The following is a 21935-nucleotide window of genomic DNA, read 5'->3' as shown; positions in this document are numbered from 1 at the left end:
TGCTCTGTTTCATGCATATTTCTGCAAAAAAAAAAACTCTCTACAAGGTAAACTCAGTAATTCATGGAGTCAAGGTTCAATACGACAATACTGTAATTCCAGCCTGACCACCAGTACACATACTGCTGAACTTGTACCTGCTCTACACCCTGCGTACAATCATCGTCGCAGATGGGACCAAGCTGTTCTTCCATTGTTCCTTTGTACCACGTTCCTGAGCTGTACTTCTAATTGGTGTTTAGGTTGCTATCATGCCATACTTATGTCTGTAATGATTCAGAGCTATTTTAAGAGTACAATTTTCATTCAGACGCCAAGTGAAATAGGTTTGCATCTTATTTGGTATTAGGGGACATGCTACTTGCTATTCCACAGTGTCTCATGGCTATTAATGACCCATGCCTCAAAGCACACTGCAGGTGCCAATAGTGTTACCTTGATCCCTTTAAGTGGCTCTGTCCCCAGAAACGCTGTTAGCAATCTTACTGCCTTGATACTAATTTTCCCAGAATGAATATGCACATGATGACAGGACTCCTAAGTAGCAGTAACCCTCACAGAATCTATTACAGACCTTTTTGTACCAGCCTTTCTTTGAATTGCAAAGCTATTAATGGTTTTCCTGTTTCTCCCTGTAACCCCTAGCTTTGCAGTAGAGGTTTACAATACAGGTTTAATTTTGTCTCATTTCTTTACCTCATCTAGTTAAATTTAAAGATTAAATATATATAAAATAACTGCAGAGAAAAAAAATGCCCTTTCAGAGATCAAACGCTTCAGAGAAGGCTTTCATCTTGCCAGTAGCTAGACTATCACTGCAACACAGGAATAAGACCAACAATAAATGAACAGAAAGCAAAGTCAACAGAGGCTCAGCACTTCTGTTCCTCAAAGAAAAAACAAAAAACAAAACCACATCTGGTCTGCATCAAGAATTTGATGCCAACTCTAGTGAAACCAGGATTTTGCCCATCAGGATCAAACTGGATTAAGCCCTGAGCCTGCTCACTTATGTGCATGAGAAAACAGCAGTGGCTGAACCTGTCTCAAGAGCAGGGAATTACAGGAGCAAGCTGTACTAACCAAAGTTTTAAAATAGATCAGCACAGATGAGGCCGTTTCAGAGAAGAACACCAACACTAGAGGTAGGGGCCACCCACAGGGATTATACCAACATTAAGACTCTGAAGAAAAGTTCTGAATGGAGGGGAACTCGAGAAGTCACTTGAGCCAACTGTCTGAGGCTGGCTCCTTCTGGCCAATGGGAGAATTTCTGTCCCTGGAAGAGATCGCATAGACCGTTCAGAACTTAGATTTACCCAAACTGACTCCTGTTGTTAAGCACAAAGGCTTAACAACTTTTTATTAGTAAAAGCAAACCTTGAAGAAACATGCAGCTAAGTTGCTGTAGAAGTAGATGTAGTTTGTTTTTAAAAGACTTCTAAAAAACAAACAAATAATATGCACAGAAAGGATGGATGAAGAACAGAAAAGGCAAGGTTGCCAGTATGAATCATTATCAGATAGAAAAGGAGGCAGGAAAAGAAACATGAGGGAAAAAAAAAAAAAAGAGAGAAACTTGTGTGAAATTTCAGAAGGATGAAATGATATGTAGCTCTGAATGCTGCATTGAAGTTGAAGGGAATGAAGGAGAAAGACCCTTCATTAGCAGAAAACACTCATTAAGCATTCCAAGTGGAAAAGTTTCCACGTTATGGCTAGTCAGAAGAGACTGGAAACTGTGAAGACAGATAGACTGATTGTTTAGGGGTCTCCCAAAGATTAATGGGTCCTCTGTTCTTCTGTCTGAGGCCTGCTTGCTGAAATGTCTTGTGACAAAAGGTCATGTACTCTATGTGCTCCCTTTAGGAAATTGCTCTAATGAGTGTAGATCCCGCTTTGATATGTAAATGTTTAGTATTTTATTGCATGTGCTGAATTGTTTTTGCTTGCCACTGTAACATATTTGGAAATTAAACTTTTGATCAATTAAATATCAAATAATTACTGTAAATTATCATCTCTCTTATCCAACATGAATAAACTTTAATGACTAGAAGAGCGGAGGAAGTCCTGTCTGCTGCATGTTCTGCTTTTCAAAGCTTTGAATGTCTTCCATCTGCTCAACCTCATTCACCTACAGAATTCAAACATGCTTCTATGGTAAAATAGCTCTCAGGCACCACCTCCTCCTCTCCAGAATTTCAGAGGATGCTCGCTGATAGATGTATTACCTATTCGTACCCAGTCACGAGAGTAACGACTAGTTTGAGAGGCTTTGCTCTTGACAACACAACTTCTGCTCTTTCCTTTCAGAGCCCTTCTGGTCCAGCTCTCCTTTACTGCTGCATATTTCAAAAAAGCAATTAAAATGTCTCTTTCTTTCAAATCATTTGTTAATTCTCAAGCACCATTTAAATTAAATACCTTTTGAAGGGTGGCATTTTAGCATTCCATGTCACTGCCACCACAGAGTAAAACCTACAGACAGAAAACATACTGAAAGCATCCTAATTTCTCCATTTTAGCATCTCATCTGAATGTTTCTGGCATTTATGTTTCTATCCAGCCCTGCACAGTGAGGCACATATGTGGTAATCCCTGACAGTTCATGTGTTGCTAACGTCCCTCTGAGCTGTGCCAGTTCACAGCTATGCAAACCAACCCACCCTGTGTTCCTTTGTCTTGCTGAAAAAAAGCAACATGTCATACGGCAGGACGAACTATGAAAGACAACTCTAACATGATGCACATCTTCAGAATCCAGCCAAGCTACAGAAGAGCTAGATGTCATCCACAGGCCTGCCTCTGCAGAGGTGTTGCAGCAGGAGGAATACCAAAAACTACACAAGACTGGCACTAAAAATCACCATGTCTGTGAGATGGAAGAAACAGACAGCAGTGCCCAGCAGACAAAACTTAAAATATTGAATTCCAGAAATGCATTCTGAGAATACCTTCCTGAGTGCAAAATGTCATTCACAAGTATTATGTACTATTTTCCTCCTTGTTTCCCATCAGGTCTTCTACTGCGCCAGCTCCAAGTAAAATGCATGATCCTTTCCCTACTACAACATCAATCTAGTTCTTCAAATAGGATTTCTTTAATTTGATTCAACAGCTTCACCAGGTAACTTGCAATGAAATTAAAGCAAATGGAAAACAAGGACAAACACTTTTGTGTGAGTTTTCATTGATATTTTTGTGCACACTTTGAAAGGGACTGTCTACAGGAATTTCCAAATCTCTTTTTCTGCACAGAAACCTACAATTAGATGTGGTTTCCTGAGACTGAAGCTGTCTCAAGATTCTCTAAAGCTTCTGCTTTCATAGATGCTAATTCTGTGAGAACTTTAATTTTAGTAAAATGTATGTGCAGATACAGTAGCATATGCCAAATTCACCAGGGATGGAGCATTCCAGTGGGAAAAGACTGTGAGAACAACAAGGACTATTGGAGTGGGAACTCAGTGGTTTTCTTGCAATGGAAACACAACAAGCACCCAGTCCTTGCATCAACCATGGCAAATCCTTGTGACTTTGGCACTATAGAGATGAGCTTTACTTGGATGCAAATGGACAAACAAGAAAAAACACTAGAGTTACGGAAATTCGTCTTATATTCTAGTGGCAGCAGGTGGGCTTTATGAGGGCTGTGGGGCTTCCAGAAATAAATGGGAGCAGGGAAAACAGGCTTTTCAAAACTGCACTCCCTCAGTGATCAGGAACGTTGCTACACACACGTGCTCATCGAACCCAGCTGCCAGCAAAGACTCTGTCATCCATGGGGTTTTGGCTGCCTTGTGGCTGCAAATCAAAGCATACTCAGAGCATGAAAGACTTCAGAACACAGAAAACAGGTCCCATTTGCTTACTGGCTAGTTCCTCTTGCTAAGGTGCCCACAATCTGCATGTTATTTCACATACTACGAGCAACAGTGCGAAAGCGTAGTTAAAAACAGTTAGCAGCTGAAAGCATGTAAGGTCAGAGACATACCATACAGACAATCCAAAAAAGCTGGGAAATCTGGAAATCTGCCTGGTTTGATGTTTCATTGTCCTGATTAACTACATAACTCATATAAATGTAGTATCTAAAACCAGATTTATAGCAAAGTCAGCTATTTGCATTGTGAAAACCATAAAGCATTTTTCCTAGTACCTCTACTTGTCGCATTTTTACATATACAGACCATACCAAACAATGGTCTATAAAGCCAGAAAATGACACACAAAATCCCACAATATCAGGACCAGCTAACAATATTAACTTCAGCAATTACTATACTGTTACCTTCATCTTCTACAGAGCCCTCAAACATATCTAATTAAGTCTTGATATCTTCTTTCATTATCTGCAACTCAAAGACGAATTGATACAGTAAGCCTTAGTTTCCAAGTCTGTTTTAAAAACCTATTTTGTAACAGAACAGCCAGCATGATTATGCCTAGTATTGCACATAAATTGGAAGAAAAGTATTTGTTACATGCACCACCATTCACTTCCTCTACTGATTTAAAACTAGCTTTGTAGTTTTGACATCTTTTTCCTAAAAAGGCTCTCACAGGTTATAAAATTGGCAACTCTTCCCTTTATAACCATCCTTAGAGCCCACACAGAAAGTTTTGAACACTGGCTATTAAAAAGGTGCCCAGAGACCAAGTCTGCCTGAAAAAAAAAAAAAAAACAATCAAAAACCTTTCCCAGTACCTTTACTTTGCAGATTCTTTTACAAAGCTGGTGAAGAGCGCTACTGTCTACATCACACATCTGTAAATAACCAACCAAGCAGTGAAAGATTAAGCCTGGGATACACAGAAAAGACAGAAGCAATTTTAAATCTTACCTTCTGCACATTGGGTTTGATGCACCGAATGAAAAAAGGATTTGAAGAACTCAGTGTTGCCATTAAAGAATGAAGTGATTCCTAAAATACAGGTGGAAAGAAGACAGCACTTCACAAGTGGACTTTTTGTACAAGCAAAATACCCCAGAAAAAGCTCTTACAGCTTAGTACTGCAGACAGTATCTACTGCAACACCTAGCGGTTCACACCAGAAAATACAACATTATGTAAACTTACAACACTGTGAGCATACAGAATAAACATATGCATGCTTGTTTCTTCCACTAGCCCCTCTGATCAAAACTTTCATTGTTCTTCTACAGTGAACAAGATGTACAGGTTGATAATGAGGGAAACCGTTCATATGGAAACAACAAATTAGAAAATTTCTGTTTCAAGTATCTTTGAATGAGTGTTTTAAGACTTAGGATCCACATTTTGCAAACTGTTATACTCAATCAAGCCACAAAGCAAGGTGGAGGTCTAAGGTGAAACTAAAATAACTGCAAAAACTAGATTTCCTCTTTTTATTTCAACCACCCAATATCCATTCATTTTCCAATTTCCCTGCAATCAGCAGCATTTTGTTCAGAGTTCCCCTTTCCTACATGGTTTCTCCCTTTCTTGCTATAAAAGAACACTGTAGTAGTAAATATAAATCAACATGAAGGCAGAAAAAATGTAAAACATTTCTGAAAAAAAAAAAAAAAAAAGTACTTTAGAATATAGTACCTACTGTTTTGTCAGGAATAGATTTTCAAACAAATCCCCCTATCTGACAAAAATTGAGTAAACTATATAGTGGTAAAGAAGATATATCTTACTGAAAGACAACACTTAAGCGGACAGCTGCACAGTTATTTCATTTGATAGCTAACTGCTATCAGTTATTTATTGTACTTAACAATAAAAAGATACGCTATAAGTTTCAGTAAAAAATACAGAAAAAATGTAAAAATGTGTTGTTTTTTTTTTTCCTCCCTCTGAGATTTGTAACTCTGTATGACCCAATTCACATTATACTATCAGTTATCTAAACCTCAAACTGGAGATAAAAATCACAAAAAAAAACTCAGTCTTTTTATGATTATTATTTTAATTATATATCCACCCCTTTCCCTCCCGAGCCATTATTCCAACTTGCCCCATTCTGTATCATTAAGTATGATAATTCCATTTTAAACTGAAACCTTATATTTACTTGCAGATATACAAATGACTGAGCAGGAGCATAGCCCACACTCTGAACAGCACTGAAAACTAGCAATGGTAACGTTTCACTCCTCAAAGGTGGCACTGTGTGCCAGGCAGCAAAGAGAATACAGAGCAAGCTGCCAAGTAGAGAGAAAATTCACTTTTTAAAGGAGCAACACTGTGTGCCCTAACATATGTTTCTGAGTGAAACTGCCAAGGGCAGTCTGTTGCAACAAATTCTTGCTTTAATCTGCAGACGAAGGGTTTTCTTGGTGATTAAACAGGAAGCGATAAAGGCAACAGGCAGAGTTGTGGATATGCACAAGAGTTGCTACTGAGCAAAGGGAGCAAATGGTGAAGTGACTGGGAACATAAATGATAGTTCTGTGGGTTATTTGCTTTTGCTGGCCTCTGGACTAGGAGTCAGAGGCAGCAAATATTAAGCAGTGAGAAGATACAAAGACAAATATTTTTGTGTAAAGACAAATATTTACACTTTTGAAGTAATGGCTTCATTTGCATAAACCTGCGTGAACATTACCTATCTATGAACCTCTAAGCCAATTCTCAGACTTCTAGCAACACCAACTACAACACCAGCACAGACTGGAAAGTTGGTCAGTTTAAACAATGATGATTTGATCTGTTTTCACACTCATCTTTGGTACAGGCATCCAGATTTTATAAAGCTCTGCACACCTTTAAGTCAATGTCAGATGATGAGCCAAAATGAAGTTATCCTTGCTTTAAGCAATAAACTGACGCAGATAATATCCAACTTCAGCTATTTGACATACACTCCCTGGCCCACAACAGTCAGCACTCTGAATCAAATGAAAAAAAAGAGTTAACTAGCCTATCCTAAGAACTTTGGACAGCTTTAAAACATGGAAAAATACCCTAACAAATTCATTGGGGATAGCGTGACTTGAAAGTCAACCTCTTGTAAAGCACTCTGACTAGTTAATGGTCAGTTAGTGCAGCTTTAGCTAAGAGGCAACCGTGTTCTGATTTCATATTTTATCATGTTTTATGCTGTCTGTGGGCCCTGATGAAGAAGAGAAGGAACTCTACATTATGTTCTATCTTGCAAAGTAGATGAAAAATATACTTAGTTTCTGTATGTTAACATCTTAAGACCTACTTTACACAGATAGAACTATGTGGAAACAGTACCTTGCCTTATCCCCAAGAGCTAGCAAATAATTTCACCCCATCACAAGTGGGTATTGTGTGAGGCAAGCAACGATAGCACAGAGCAGGCTGTCCACAGAATATAACATTTGTGTTTTTCAATAAAATGCACTGTGTGCGCCCCAGCATACATTCCTTCCTGTTTTGTCCAACAGTCAGCAATAGTCTGTTAGGATAAAATCTGCCCTCAAGGGGGTTAAGCCTGCTCCCTTTAAAAAAAAAAAAAAAAAGTAAATGAAGAGTGCAAATGTATATTAATTTAAGCAAAATGAAAGACAACTAATCCAGACTTGTACTCCTGCAATTTAGAAAGGGTTTTGTGCCAAACTTTCTCTTTTAAATAATTTGCAGATAGACTTTAGACTTTATGCTAGATTTCAATTTGGTGCCATTTTTGATGGCAGGGCTATAAAGCCTCATAAAATGCTGTTTAATGTAAATGCTTTCCAAGCTAAGTTACAAAGCAATGCAACATCTTAGTGAGATATTTACTCAGTACTTATTTTTCATAGTATACAGGCACTGCTGTAAGGCTTTGTGCATTTGTGTGGTTGGCTTTGAATTGGAAAGAAGAAACAAAACCAGAGACCAACTTCATGGCAGAGCTTTAAAATAAGGACAAGTAAGCAAATGGAAAGCAACAGGAGTTTTGTGTGGATGGTGTGATGTGAACTTTGGCTTCTGCTTGAAACTAACTAGTATGCCCACTCAGTTGATTAGTAAGTGCAGTTTCATAGACGAGACAGTATTATTTTGATGCTTAATTTTCACCTGTTTTGGTCCACGATTTTCTTTAGTGAACAGGGTTTATCTGTCACTGATTAGCTACAGAGCAGAGACGACAAAATAACTAACCTTGAACTGTAGACTGACAGTGGGTTTTCGGTGCTTGCTTCCACATTTAAGAGTGTCTTGATTGTTGCGACTTGAAACATGTTCAAATAGATCATAGATGAAATCAAGACTGAAACAGAAAGGAGAAATAAAATCTTTAAAGTATACAGAGCACACAGTGTACCGCCACAGAATGCAGAGTAAACTCTGTCCCTCAGAAATCCTCCATGCAAATTTTCTCCATAACTTTAATTTTCTCCATAACTTTAACTACAGACTTTGACTTTGCAGAATTTACTCAGGGGAGCAAAACCAAAAATAACCAAAATGTAACAAAGAGGTTTTTTCCTCTCCCTTGCTAACACGCCATCAGGGAAATGCAGTGTGAAGAATCTTTACTCCGTTTTACTCCACTCACTCAACCAAAACTCCAGCTGACTGTAATGGGAACTGTACCTGAATAAACGAAATTTCCATTTTGTTTTGTACCACAACACAAAACAGCTACCCACGTGAGCCTCATTTTCAGATGCTAGCTGTATAGGCTGTTTTTCACACTATCACTAGTATCCTTCTCCTATCACTTCTACATAAATACTGATCTTTCAACTTAAATGGAATTACTCCAGGAGTTAAATGGAGTTACTCTAAAACTAGGTCCTGCAGCTTTAACTTACTACTTAAACCTACATACATCACTTAACAGATGCCATGTCAGATACATCATGAAAATAGAACAAGCAACATACAGAGAGAAATACTCATTAATAGTTTCACCTGCACAGAACAGGTTAAGGGATTTACAAGCAAACAACTCCCATAGCAAAGCAGGATGACTGGATGGGCTAGGGCAGCAGCCAAGAACACAGACAACCTGGGCTCAGTTCCCTCCTCTCTGTGAACCCCCATGCACCCTGAGTCTCAGTCATATGCTTACAGAAAGGCATATGTGGGCCTGCTCCAGCTTACAAGGTACTGTAAGAATTGTGAGACCTTACACAACAGGATGACAGGAGGCATGTAAGTACAAATGACATTCAAGAGCAGACTCTTTATAGAAACTCTTCCCTTTAAGCCTTTACTAATAATTTGCACTGTGGTAGGTCCTGAACACTAAGCTTTCAACAAAATTAGGAAATGCCAGAAATACAAGCAGATAGAGCTGTATGTGAAATGAAACACCATGCATGTATGCTGCCTGTGTGGCACCCCATAATAGTGGGAAACCATCATCAGCCTTCAGTTTCCTTACTCACAAGGTAGTGAGCTACTGTCTCCTGGAGTGAATGGCAATTTGACGGGAAAACCTGCCTTAGTGAGAATCTGCTTAAAGGCACCTCTGATATTTCTTTGCTCATTTCAACTCTGTCAAGGTCTGATGCTATTAACATTTAACATACTCGAACCTCGGCAGAATTAGGAAATATGACACCTCTTACCATGATGTCCTAAACAAAAATCTTGGAAATGTACCTGCTTTCACGTAGCAAGTTCAGGAGATCATCTCTGAAAGTATCTCTGTTCTTCTCCAAGATCCCCCGGACATCATACTGGACCTAGCAGGAAACAGAGCTGATTCAAACACCAAGCCCAGCAGTTGAGCACCTCTCACAATGGTGGTACTGTAAAAAGCGCTGAGGGACCAGAGTGCTTTAGTTAATTTTGAGCAGCCTCAGGGTAAAATTAAGCTAATGAAAATTCTGTTTGGAATAATTTCAGCAAAGAAAAGAACAGAAAATTACCTCCCCAGCATAGTGTTTCACTCCAAAATTGTGAGCAGCAACTCGTGGTTTTACGTAAAAAGGATTGTTCTAATTGAAGGAAAAAGAAAAGAGAAAAATATCTGAGGGGCCAGGGAGTAGAATAATACAAAGGGTCACATTATCCTCTCAACCCAGACTTGAACAAACCATTGTCTTCCTGCAAACTCCCCAGAAGATTAGTACTCCAAAAGCAAACAATCAACTTATAACAGTAATAGGATTTGTTAGTCTGGACTACTTTAAATGCAATAATAACAGATTGATAGTATCTACAAAGACATTATGCTAAAGCTGAAACCATCTGGCAAACCCTTCTATTAAAGGCATCTCGGAAAGGACGGTTCTGTCTTAAATTGGCAGTTACAAAGATCAGCAGATATATGCTTGCATCACCAAAATTCTTGAAAATATTTCTAGGATTACAAATAAAGGTAATGCTGTTCTGTACAGAGGGAACAGCAACACTTTGGAAAATCACATCAAGGTGAATACTTCATTAAATCAAGGGAAATTGAAAATCTAAGTAATCTAAGTTACTGTGGTTGTCAGAGCTCTAAGAGCTGAATTTGACCTGTTCACCAACATGAAACTTGACCTAGACAGTAACAAGGATTTGTTTTCCCTGGTAACTGACTCAAGTTCTGAAAGCAAGTAGGATCATGTCCATAGCATCCTCTGCAACTGTATGTTGTGTATTTGAACCATGCATTTCTACAGAAGCAAAAAGGCCCTTCATAATTTTCCCAGAATACATCAGCAAGACATCACATACAGCATGCTGGATGTTCAACTTCTCCAGTAAGGTGGAGTCAGTAGCTTGAGGAAAATGGCTCTCTTCATTGATGAGTGCCAGAAGGCCAAGTTTCTATAACAATGAAAACAGGCAGAAGATGAGTTAGTGCACAGATGAACACCAATCTTGTCCCTAGTTTGGAAAAATCACAATGTTCTTGAAGGTATTGTTTGCAGAGAAACGCAAAGCCATGACTACATGACTAAAAACCCACTCTCCTAGAAGACTGCAATCCTGTTTTCCTAGCTATACTCCTTCTGAAACATACAGCATACAATATGCAGACAAAACAAAGAAATAGAAGCTACTGAAAGAAGCCACAATCTTCTTCATGTAGGGAGTTCTTAGGTGCATACAGTGATTCTGCCTCAGAATACAACTCCAGCCTGCCTTAAAGTCTCCAATGATCAGCAGCTTGGGGCTCCCCAAGCCTTTCAACAACTTTCCTTCCATGAATTTATCTACTTACTTGATGAACCCATAAGGGCTTCTGGCATGCACAGTGCCCAGGGGCACAACAAAAGATGTACAGTTTAACTATGCATGGCATAAAACAGAACCTCCCTTTGTTTTGCATATGCCTCTTCATAATTTCCTTTGATGTTCCCTACTTTTTGTAATAGAATAGGTGGCAAACAAAGTAAGCTACCCTGCAGTTAATTAATGTGTCCAGCAAACTTCAGGTTGATACAGCCTCTCAGAGAAACACAGTTCTCCAGGTGCACATTTTAATAATTCACTTCCTCTTAGCCTAGAGCAGCCTCTGCCAAATTCCACTGTTCTGATGGCAGTCACATCCTGACACTTACATCCTCTGCCTACCACCATGGAGTTTCTGTGATTACGTAAACTCAAAAAGCCATGCAAAGATAAATTCATGCAGTCCTCTTGCTTTGCTGGCAGAAGTGGACACATGAAAACTGTTTGTAACTTAGGCTTTTGGATTCAGCCAGACAGCATCCAGCCATATCTAGGCAGTGAACTTGTGTCTCACCTGCCCCTCACTGCTAATATTCCGATCAATAATTACAGAGAAACTTCACAATCTTTTACATGTCTCTTTAGTACAAATCAGAACACACACCAAATTATGGATGAAGCAAAAACTGTCAGGCAACAAATAAAGTTTACCCACAACCCAGAAAAAGTAATTATGACAGAAAGACATGGTCATTCTTTTTGTCCTGTCTCGTCCCCTCCTGCCACCTTATCAGCCTTCTCTTTTGCCTTGCAGAAGTAAAACTTTTTTTTTTACTTGCAAAGTAGAAATTATCTTGCATGTTACACTTTAAATGTGGACTTTATAGTGTTAAGTTTATAATTTTTTCTTTACTATAGCAATGAATATTAGTGTAATTAATAGGAAGAAAAAAAACAGGAAGGCAAGCTTCATGACTAAAGACAGACTCTCTACTCTTTTAAATAATTTCCAGATATTCCTTTTGTATATAATCACACACTGTTAAAAGTTACAAGGAAAGATATGCATATTGAGCTTACAATATAATCTAGAATATGTCCATGCATGAAAATGATCATATTAAAAGATCACTACTCAAACATGCAAGAGCTGCTATCATCTACTCTTTTATGTCAGCAGTGTTTTAGAAACATATTACGCGAGAAAAAGATCTAGAAATTGGTACTGATTCCAAATACTTTATTACCTTTTCAATAAGGTCCAAGCACTCTCCATTGTCTGTCCAGTCAATATCCTCCCAAACTAGTCCTTCCCTAAGGAAAATAAGGAGAGCCTTTTTATTGACAACTACAAAGAAAAGATTTTAAATATACAAATGGGAGGAGCTGATGTGTTTGTCTTGCAAATTACCGTGAAATCAGCTTTCTTTTAAAAAATACATAGAGACAGAGTAAGATACTTTCAAAGGAAGCTAAGGTAGCTGGTAATGCAAATTTCAAGTGAATATTTATATTTTCAAAATTCTTTCAAATTTCACCTGGAACCCTTACCTGCTGTATTCCAGTTGTTCCAAGGAAAAGATGTGCTTATTGAAATACTCCTGGAGCTTTTCATTTGCATAGTTAATATTGAACTGTTCAAAACGGTTTACCTAAAAAGGGAAGACGTTTTCAAAAATGTATACATTCAAAGCATTTTACTTTGCAAGTAATGAACTGATTGAAGTTATAACAAATTTAATCTGTTCCAGTGAAGATGGCAAAGCTATGTAGAACAACGAAGCATCAATATCAGACAGTTCATCTGAACAAATTTTTGAAATCTACCTCAAAGTTTTCGAATCCAAATATGTCCAAAATTCCAATGGACTTGAAGTCCTCTTTGCTTTTGATTCTGCTGTTGATTTTCTTAATGACCCAAGCAAAACACTGAGAATAAAGTGCCATAGCCATAGAATCTCGGCTATCGATTGCCTGCAATGAAAATAACACACAACATACCAATCACCAGTGTAACTGAGAACTTTAACAGTGTAAGTTATAACAGCTGCATACTTACATGGCTTTAAAATTACATTTTAAAACTAAAGCATTCAAAGATTAGAAAATTACAGACAAACTGGGGATGAAGAAAATAAAAGGGTAGGTAGTAACAATGTAATATTCCCCCTTCCACTGGTAAGCGTATTTTGATGTACACCTTTTTCTAATCCCCTTGTAAACCTAATTATTTTTAATGAAAGTTTTCACAAATGCCTACGTAACACAAATGTCAAACAAGGAAAACTGTCAGCCTGCATGATTAGAAATTGGAAAAAATGTTAAGCAATCAGACTAATAATTACAACAGCCAAGCTACCAGCCCTGGCCAGAATGACCGAATGGGATCTACAGAGATTCCTAGAAGTCCAATTATACTTTTCCAAAACAAAAACTACATAACATTTTTGATGGCAACTTTGATGTATGAGCAGCCAAAGATTTAACTAGTGAAGTGAAGACTGAGCCAGATATTGACCAGACCAGGGAAATATGTTAAAACATGGATGGCTTTACCTGTTGTATACTAAGAGGTGTTAGGATTTCTTCTCCCCTGAGTATCATTGACCTCTGTGTCAATGCTTCAGTTAGCTGTGTGGAGTCTAACCCCAGTAGTTCAGCAGATCTACCCAGAGCTGGCAAAAGAGACAAATATGTCCTTGAATATATAAGGTCGTGGAATTCGTTTTTTGATATTATTATGTCAATCAGCATTTAAGATGCTTCTAATCATCTAATATTCTTAGAATCTATGATGGGAATTAGAGATCAAAAGACAGCTAGAATTTCTAGAGTTTTTTTCTGTTGCTACCAAGAAAGCACAGTATCACAGATATGCACAATTGAAGGAAGTCAGCAGTGGAGATTCATCACAATTAAGTCACATTTTTTTCCTCTTAATGCTACATATCAAGGATTCGAACAATCTGCTGCTTACTCCAACATATTTTTGCAGATACAAAAAGTAAATCACCATACAGATGAATGTGTTTAAGCTTTCCTTGGGATAATGAAAACCAGCATTTTTTTTTTCTTACTGCATATTTTAATTTGCTGTAATGCAGTATATAAAACAGGACATAATGCTATTTTTTATTGCCATATACAAACAAATATTTAAAATATTCAGAAGCCTAGTCTTTACACATACCAGCACATGCTTTCACGTTTGTAACTGCAGTATATAAAGTTCTAAACAAAATATACCTTCAGTGGAGGTATCAGTTAAGGAACATACTTTTTCACTTAAGTTTGGTCAATTTGAGATTATTTCAAACAAAGAATTAAAATAAAATGGAATTTCACTACTATTAATGGAATAAATACATGTTCAAGGTCTTTCCTAATTAAGATCTAGCATCCAGCAACAACGACTAATTTGCTTCACCTGTTGAAAAGCAAAAAATAAAACTTAAATCAAAATTTACAAGTGCTAAAAAGCAAAAATACCTTTTCAGTGTTTGTCTTTGCTATGGTCGGATCTACTAGCAATGAATATAAGATTACAAGAGATATTTACATGCTACAAGGAAGCACAGCCTTCTCACCTGTTTTAAAGGACACCTGTGCCCCTCCAGCAGTGATGAACTCAACATTTCCCAGATGCAAAATGCCAGCCAACAGCCTCAAAACTTCTCGCACTTCCTCCTTGCTGAACTGCATCACTTCCATTGCAGTCTGGAATGACATGTGGACTTCTTAAATAAAACACACACTGACTCAAAAAGGGGGACAAGCACAAACTCACCACGTTGTCAGGCCCTTGCAACGCAAGTCAGTACCAACAGAAGACTAGCAGGAGTTAATTCCTGTGGCTTCAACCCAAATTGAATGCATTTTAGGACATTCTGAGGACAACTTGGAACACACAGGTATTAGTCTGGTCTTAAGAAATCTCTTTTTGATACTATAAGGATGATATTATTTGCTTTCAAATTCTTCACTAAAACTACACGAACACTGAGATGCCCTACTGAGTTGTGTATTAGACAATTTCAGTGATTTTAACTGATAAATGATAACCTTCTCTGTGTTTTTACCAAATTTTGCCAATTAGCCTTGCAGGTAACAAAGCATGTGGAAGGAAACACTGCAATGTGTAAGATTTGTTTGTTTGTTTCTCAGCCATGGAGATCTCGGAGGAGGTCTTCTATGGCATATTCTGGGCCAGCCATGAAGCCCAAATACAGATCTTACCAGCATGGTCTGAAATGTTACAGTAAAACTGCGAAAGAAAAGCAGATTTATATAAAATGCATTGAAATTATGAATTACCAATATGGCTATGATCAAGGCTCAACTACGTAACAAGAACAGCAAATCTCTATTTAAAGAAATATTGAGAGAAATATCCACTGTTCTCTGACATAGAAGGGGTGACTATATACCTTTGGAAATTACCAAAACTTGGGTCTAGTATGCTTCTGTCTGAGACTAGATCATAGCTTTATACCCTTGCAGTTAAGGTGCATCATGTTATGGTCACTGCAAGTAGACACACGACACACTTTAACTTTCATAAATCGTAAGTTACAAACGGAAAACTTCAGACCCATCCTGCAAACAAAAGTGCAGAGGCTGAAGGTTTATTTTGTTTAGAAGACCTTTCAAAACAGAGCTCTAAAAAAATGCAGCAACACTATGAATTCATCTCCATGCTCACTTTGCAAGTCTTCCTCACTGTCTCCTACATAAAGACAAAGGAAAGAAAGAATGTCTGAAGCGCAGGCATTTGAGAATCATCTTGCTTCCAGGAAAGCATCAATAAAAGAAAGCAGGGGGGAAGGCGTAAAAGAAGTTTTACCTAAGTAACATTTCTGGAACTTAAATTGCAATCAACATACAGAAAGGGGATGAACATAATAGAAAAAGACAGGTAAGTGCAAACTACAGGGTTTCTGCCCACCTCCCACTCCACGTAAGCGGCTGGGCAGCCTCACCGCGTGCATGAAGCGTGTCCACATTTTGGACAGCACACAAACTTCACCTGCCAACTTGATTTCATACTCTGCCTACCCCTTGGACGATTAGTACAAATGAAATGTCATGCTAATCTACTTAAGCTATGTGGCTATAATTTAAATAAATTACCAACTTTTTCAACAGCCTCCCCCCCCAGAATAGGAAGTTTTACACTGAAAGTAACTGCTGCATCAAATACATATTTATTTTTTCACTTTGGCAAAGAGATTAAATAGCTAAGTGAATATAATTTGGTGAAGGGCATTAAAGTGTTTATTTCTATTGATTTTTAAATTCTGCTGTGAATAACCCTAGCAAGTTGGTAAGCAATTAGGAATTATCCTAACAGTCAGTGTACTTTAATTGCTGTAGCTAATTGCTGACATTAGTATAAAGCTGTTCAGATAAAATCTCCATCAAGACTTGTTTTTTAAACTGTGTTTACATTTTGCTCATCTCTATTCTGTATATTACTGCATTCAACTGGATTTCTCAACTGCAGCTGAAAGAATCATAGAAGCCCACGTGCTTCACTCTCCACAAACTGCACTGCAGCGTCAGTCCAGCAGGCACTACACCATCCATACAAAGCTTTAGAATGAAAAGACAGTGGAAGCAGACACGCCTGCAATGTAAAACAATCTGCTAAAACAAACCATTCTCTACATAAGAGGCAGGCTATTTCCAGTTGCTTTATGTTCTGATGTTTTCATGTGAACAATCTCATATAAATAAGAGACATAAAATAAGCCTTTTTATATAAACATAACTGGCCATTTCAGTATAGATATAGTGGCTCTATTTATACTGGAGAAAGGCAAAGGAGGGAAAGCAAATATACTACTTTATTTTGTGATTTATTTATTTTTTTATGATGAAGAGCAAAGAGCAACCCTGTTGTTGGAGGATGTTTGGAATGAGTCAGGTTTAAAGGCAGGACACCAGAACGTGCTTCCTGTGCACACCTATGCTTTATGATGCTTTACTTCAGATACAGGCTATGCTGACAAAGGGACTACAGTTTATGTTTTCTTCATGACATGCTTTTCCAGTGGGGCATATGGATGGTTTTGGTACAAAAACCATATAGATGGGTAGGTTCCCTAAACTCCTGTAAATATTCCTACAGCTGGGCATGTAGGGAAGTGTAAAGGCATGTAAATGCTTTACTATCTTCTTATCTGATACTCTTCTGATTCCAAAATTTAATCATTTCACTTAATTATCATCCATTGCAAAAAAATAGAATAAAAAATAAACAAAAAATCAAACACTGGAGGTGTGACATGACACATGTTCATGGTAACAGTGGTGCGTTACGAGAAACAAGTCCCTGTCAGCTTAGTGCCTCTATGGGAGAGCTCCACACAGAGCCAGAATGTCAGAGGGAAACACACGTAAGTATAGGAAGGCTTTGTCTCCTGCTCTATCAACAGGCCCCAGGCATCCACTCCTCTGATGTTTTTAAAGCATAAGGAATTAGTGAAACAACTCACAATGACTTCTCTGAAAGAATCCTTGTCATTGATTGTCTTATCCGCTATACATCCAGACTGATTCAGGTAGTGGTAGTTCTCCGGTACAGATAAGTAAAAAGCATCTGATGAGGGGTGAGAAGAGGAGGAATGAAAAAAAAAAATCCACAGATTAATATGTCAGAGCTACATAGTTCACAATTCATCTTCTCAGAAATTATGACAATGTAGTGAACAACATTTTATACTAAAATTAAACATGGTGTTTTATTTTACTTTGTTTAGCTGTACAATGGAGATAATTCTATTTTTTAGCATGCAAAGACAGCAGGCCCAAAGGGAGATACTGAGACAGCTTTAGGCAAATTTGCACATATACAAATGTCATTTCTTTTGTTCAGTAGATTTATTCTTTATGAGAGAGGATTAGAGGAACCAGAATTCTTCTCTTTGTTGCTGTGGAGTTATTTAGTACCAGCAAAAATATTCAGCTTGAACATGGTGAAGCATGTTTGTCCCCGAGTAATTTTCCCAGGGCCACAGAAGAAGCTGTTAGAAAAATGACCCACAGCTTGGTGACGTTCTTCAACTAAGCGGGTTACTTTATCAGGTAGAGCTCAAATTCATGCCCAGTGAATTCCAGCTGAATAAATAATCCATTTTGCTGCTTGGCTTATTGAGTTTCTGCAGTTATATTCTCTGCTGCTGTCACTGTGGCTGACTGTTAACAGAAAGCCAGTACAGTTATGTGACTTAAGCTTTGCCACTCACCTTTCTCTCTCTCTTCTACCCCTGCCAGCAGAGCATAGAATATATGATAATTTCTTTCCCCAGGGTTTTGTCTTACTACGCGGTTCTGTCAAAGTAAAAAATAGTTTCTATTTAAACAGCCATTTTCAAGAACTTTAAAAAAAAGAAAAAAAATAATCTTCATACACAAAGAAAACAAACTAAATTAACTGAGCATGAACAAATATGAACTTACTTTTTCCAATAAATCTATAGCCAAGAACAAAAACTCCAGTCAAGGAATAAAACAAAAAGCAATTAACAAACAAGCTATTTTTAATTTTAATTCTTTCATTTGAGACAGTAGGAAGAGTATCATGGCCTTTTCTTTCTACATGCTTTTTACCATAATAAGATTAATAAAGTAGCAACAGTGGTAATACTAGGACAGTTGCAATACCAATGTGTTCCCAAAACTCCTCCTCCCATCCCATCAAAACTGGGCTTGTATTTTCATGCATTTTAAACAGCATCTGCTTTCCTTTACTTTGTCTTTTATCTAAAGCTTGGGAGCAGCCTTAAGGATGAAATTTGTTCCACTGCAAAAGCAACTTATGTTCAAAATACTATGCAGGATTTCAGAAGGTGAAGCCACCAGTATATTTCCCCCAAACAGAGTGGCAAGATGTAAAAAATTTCTACATTGGTTACGCCAGGTACTATTTTGAGACTGCAAGTGGAGTCCACAATCAACCTGTCTAGTCAGTTGTGTCTTCATCTATACACCTTACCATCCCCTGGCTGTATTCCTCATCCTCACACCTCTGGTGGAGCTGGCTCATAGTCTAATTTTCCAAATGCAGGACAAATCTAAGGACTTGACCCACCCACCCTCACACTGCAGAAACTCAGCAGCTCTTCTCCTTCAAGTACTTTTCCAGTAACTTGAGAAATTTATCTTCAGCTATAATGAATGAGGGAAATAGATGACAACTGAAGTTGTTCCCAAGAACTAAGGCTCTGTTAGCTCACTACTTAGGAGCGTGCATGTGAACCACTCTCACCAGCAGCAGTACAAAATTCTGGTCCTCTGAGATTATACACATCCTGCCCTACCACAAATGCATGTTTGCACAAACACATGAAGGATTTGGTGTTATTGCTTCTTTTTCCCAACATAAATCAGGTCAACTTAACTGTATGTTTCAGAATAGGGTAAAAGGACAGAAAAGAGTACGTGCAACTTCACTCTCAGCCTTCCACAGAGGAGGTGCATATACAGGCTGCCTGCAAACACAAGACAAATCACCAAACAAGGATACAATCTATAATTCTTCCTCCCTGAATGTTTCCTTTCTGACAGATGTTCAGCTGAATAAACTTCCCAAAGCGACTTGAGTTGTTGTTGTAAACAGTCTTCGCATTGCCAAAAGCCTCCATAATTGGACTGTGAAAATACGGAAGAATGACAGAAGTGTTAAAGCGTGACCAGAATGCTGATAGCTTCACAGGGACTGGTGAATGGGATAGCACTCAGTAAAGCCTACTTCTGACACCCTCCTCAGCCATAATCTACATCCTCAGTATTACTCTCAATTTATTAACAACAGACATCTCAATTTTCTATCAAGATATGCAAGTAATAAGGAACAAGAAGACTGATAATCCTAAACTACTCAGCAGCTTGATCTGTAACTGTGAAAAGGCACAAGCAATTATCATTATAGTACTCAAATCATAGAAATAAGAAATCTGAGTGCATGCAGATTGCTATACAGATTTAGGGAAAATAGTCCTTGTCCTAAGGCACTTAAAAAAACACCAAGATACAGCAGATTAAAAGATTAAAAAAAAATGAAGCATGATAAACAAAGGTAATAGCGTCTCAAATTGTCTGTTTTTTAAATAGCTTAGAATCATGTGTTATTTCATTTGAGCACTGATTGCTTTTTACTCTTGTGTAGAAAGTCCACCTTGTCTGATGCATTTATTCATGTGTCTTATCAGTTCTCCTTATTCTCCCTTTAGCACTTGCACACTTTATCCTCACTGTGCTGAATATTGTTCTTCCTTATCCGCAGGCTATACAAACCAATAGTTTCTTCCTCCCATTACCCATTTTCCTCCGTGAGTATCTGAATTCAGCTACAAATAAAAATGAAAGCCACTACTAAATAGTCCTTCTCAAAACCATGAATCTTTTTGCTTCATCCCACTGTGCTCGCATTTCTCTAGAGCATCCAGATGCTCAGTCAAGTATGTTATTTAATTAATTACTACTCCATCAGCAGTACAGACAACTCCTATAAAAACTAGTGAGCATGCATCATATTGCACATGTAGAGGGACCATCTCTAAACTGTTTCTCAGTGATTCAGTCTTTTCCTAAAAATGAGACCAAGCAATACCAGCAATAATTTGCACAAACCTACATTAGAAAGAAAGCAAGGTTAATTTATTCATTAATGGTTTTCAAAGCAATAAATGGCATATATACAGGGGTTTCAAAGTAGCAAAATACTCTCCAGTCCTTCAAAACTGTCTGAAGTGCCTGGAGACCATCGAGCAATTTCCAACCAACCAATTTTCTGTTAAACTTACCACACCTTAATAGGTTTCGTGTGAAACAGCAATAGGGCCTCTGGCACAAAACAAAAGCAAAATTGTGTTTTTTCCATTAACCCAGGTTTGAAGTACTTTCATCTTCTAAGACTGTCTCACCTCTGTTAACAGACCCTTTGTCCAACACCCAAGGCTACACACACACGTATGAAGGAAGTACCTGCTCTCAAGAATAGCTTGCTCCACACAGGAGGTCTTCTCTCTGCAAGACAGTTCCAGTGAATGTTGGCTCATTGCAGACAAGAACTTGAGGATCAGCTTAGTGCTTTCTGTCTTACCAGCACCACTTTCACCACTGAAAGAAGAAGAGGAGGAAAGTCGTTTGATGGTTCTAGATACCAGGGAAGAAGTCCTTTACACAGCCAGCCCTCCAAACTCTCAACTCCCAGAGGTCTGGAAGTCTAGTGCAATTAGTTACAATTCTCAAACAGCAACAGAAGACACCTTTAAACTTGCTGAATACAACATTCAAAACAAAATTCAAGCTATTCTTAGGCTTTATACCACTTTCCAGATGGCATTTTAAGGCATTTATTGCGTAAAGATGTACACAACACTCATGAGGCAAAGAGCAGCTCTCTGAACACATACCATCCAGCAGTTCTCACGAAAACTGAAAAACAAAGTTAGCACAAAGGCACAGCAATGCTCAGTGAGAAAGTCCAGAGTACGAAGATTTCCCCAACATGAGTTAGGCTGGGCAAGTTTGGGATTATCCTGCAGCAATCTAGCTAAGGAGGGAGTCCTTCCATGAGGAGAATGTTAGATACCAGTGCATATAGGTTACTACTGTAATTAATACCGATATTCTTAGTAATTTACATGTTCTTTAACTTTCTATATACCTATTCAAATGAACTATGAGTCCAAAATAATTGTAACCTCTCATCAGAGATGTAAAATCTCTCATCTTAACTGACAGAACAAAACTATTTGATAATGCTAAACTGGTGTTTGAAAAACACATTATTAATAAGCAATCCTGCTGATACAGCAGAAAGCAATGCACTCAATTTCTCTGTAAAACAAATGGTCTAAAAAGATAAGGTGTAAATTTGGCTTG

General features: G+C 38.0%; 1 protein-coding gene across 1 annotated transcript in view; it reads right to left on the bottom strand.

Annotated features, from left to right (window-relative positions):
* Positions 1–21935, bottom strand: part of MYO10 (myosin X) — a 163704-nt gene that overhangs the window by 51936 nt on the left and 89833 nt on the right. Inside the window, exons 5-19 of the mRNA XM_038173950.2 lie at positions 21033–21167; positions 19573–19697; positions 18507–18520; positions 18293–18377; positions 17543–17646; positions 14633–14762; positions 13602–13720; positions 12873–13019; positions 12597–12697; positions 12293–12359; positions 10605–10697; positions 9812–9880; positions 9543–9625; positions 8091–8199; positions 4848–4928 (exon numbers count right to left, since the gene is read on the bottom strand). Coding sequence (XP_038029878.2) covers positions 4848–4928; positions 8091–8199; positions 9543–9625; positions 9812–9880; positions 10605–10697; positions 12293–12359; positions 12597–12697; positions 12873–13019; positions 13602–13720; positions 14633–14762; positions 17543–17646; positions 18293–18377; positions 18507–18520; positions 19573–19697; positions 21033–21167 — 1462 coding nt within the window. The remainder of the gene's footprint in view (positions 1–4847; positions 4929–8090; positions 8200–9542; positions 9626–9811; positions 9881–10604; positions 10698–12292; positions 12360–12596; positions 12698–12872; positions 13020–13601; positions 13721–14632; positions 14763–17542; positions 17647–18292; positions 18378–18506; positions 18521–19572; positions 19698–21032; positions 21168–21935) is intronic.

Source organism: Anas platyrhynchos, chromosome 2 (genome assembly GCF_047663525.1).
Source record: "Anas platyrhynchos isolate ZD024472 breed Pekin duck chromosome 2, IASCAAS_PekinDuck_T2T, whole genome shotgun sequence".
NCBI classification, from domain to species: Eukaryota; Metazoa; Chordata; class Aves; order Anseriformes; family Anatidae; genus Anas; species Anas platyrhynchos.
The sequence above is the reverse complement of the archived record's forward strand: the minus strand, read 5'-3'. Positions and strand labels throughout refer to the sequence as shown.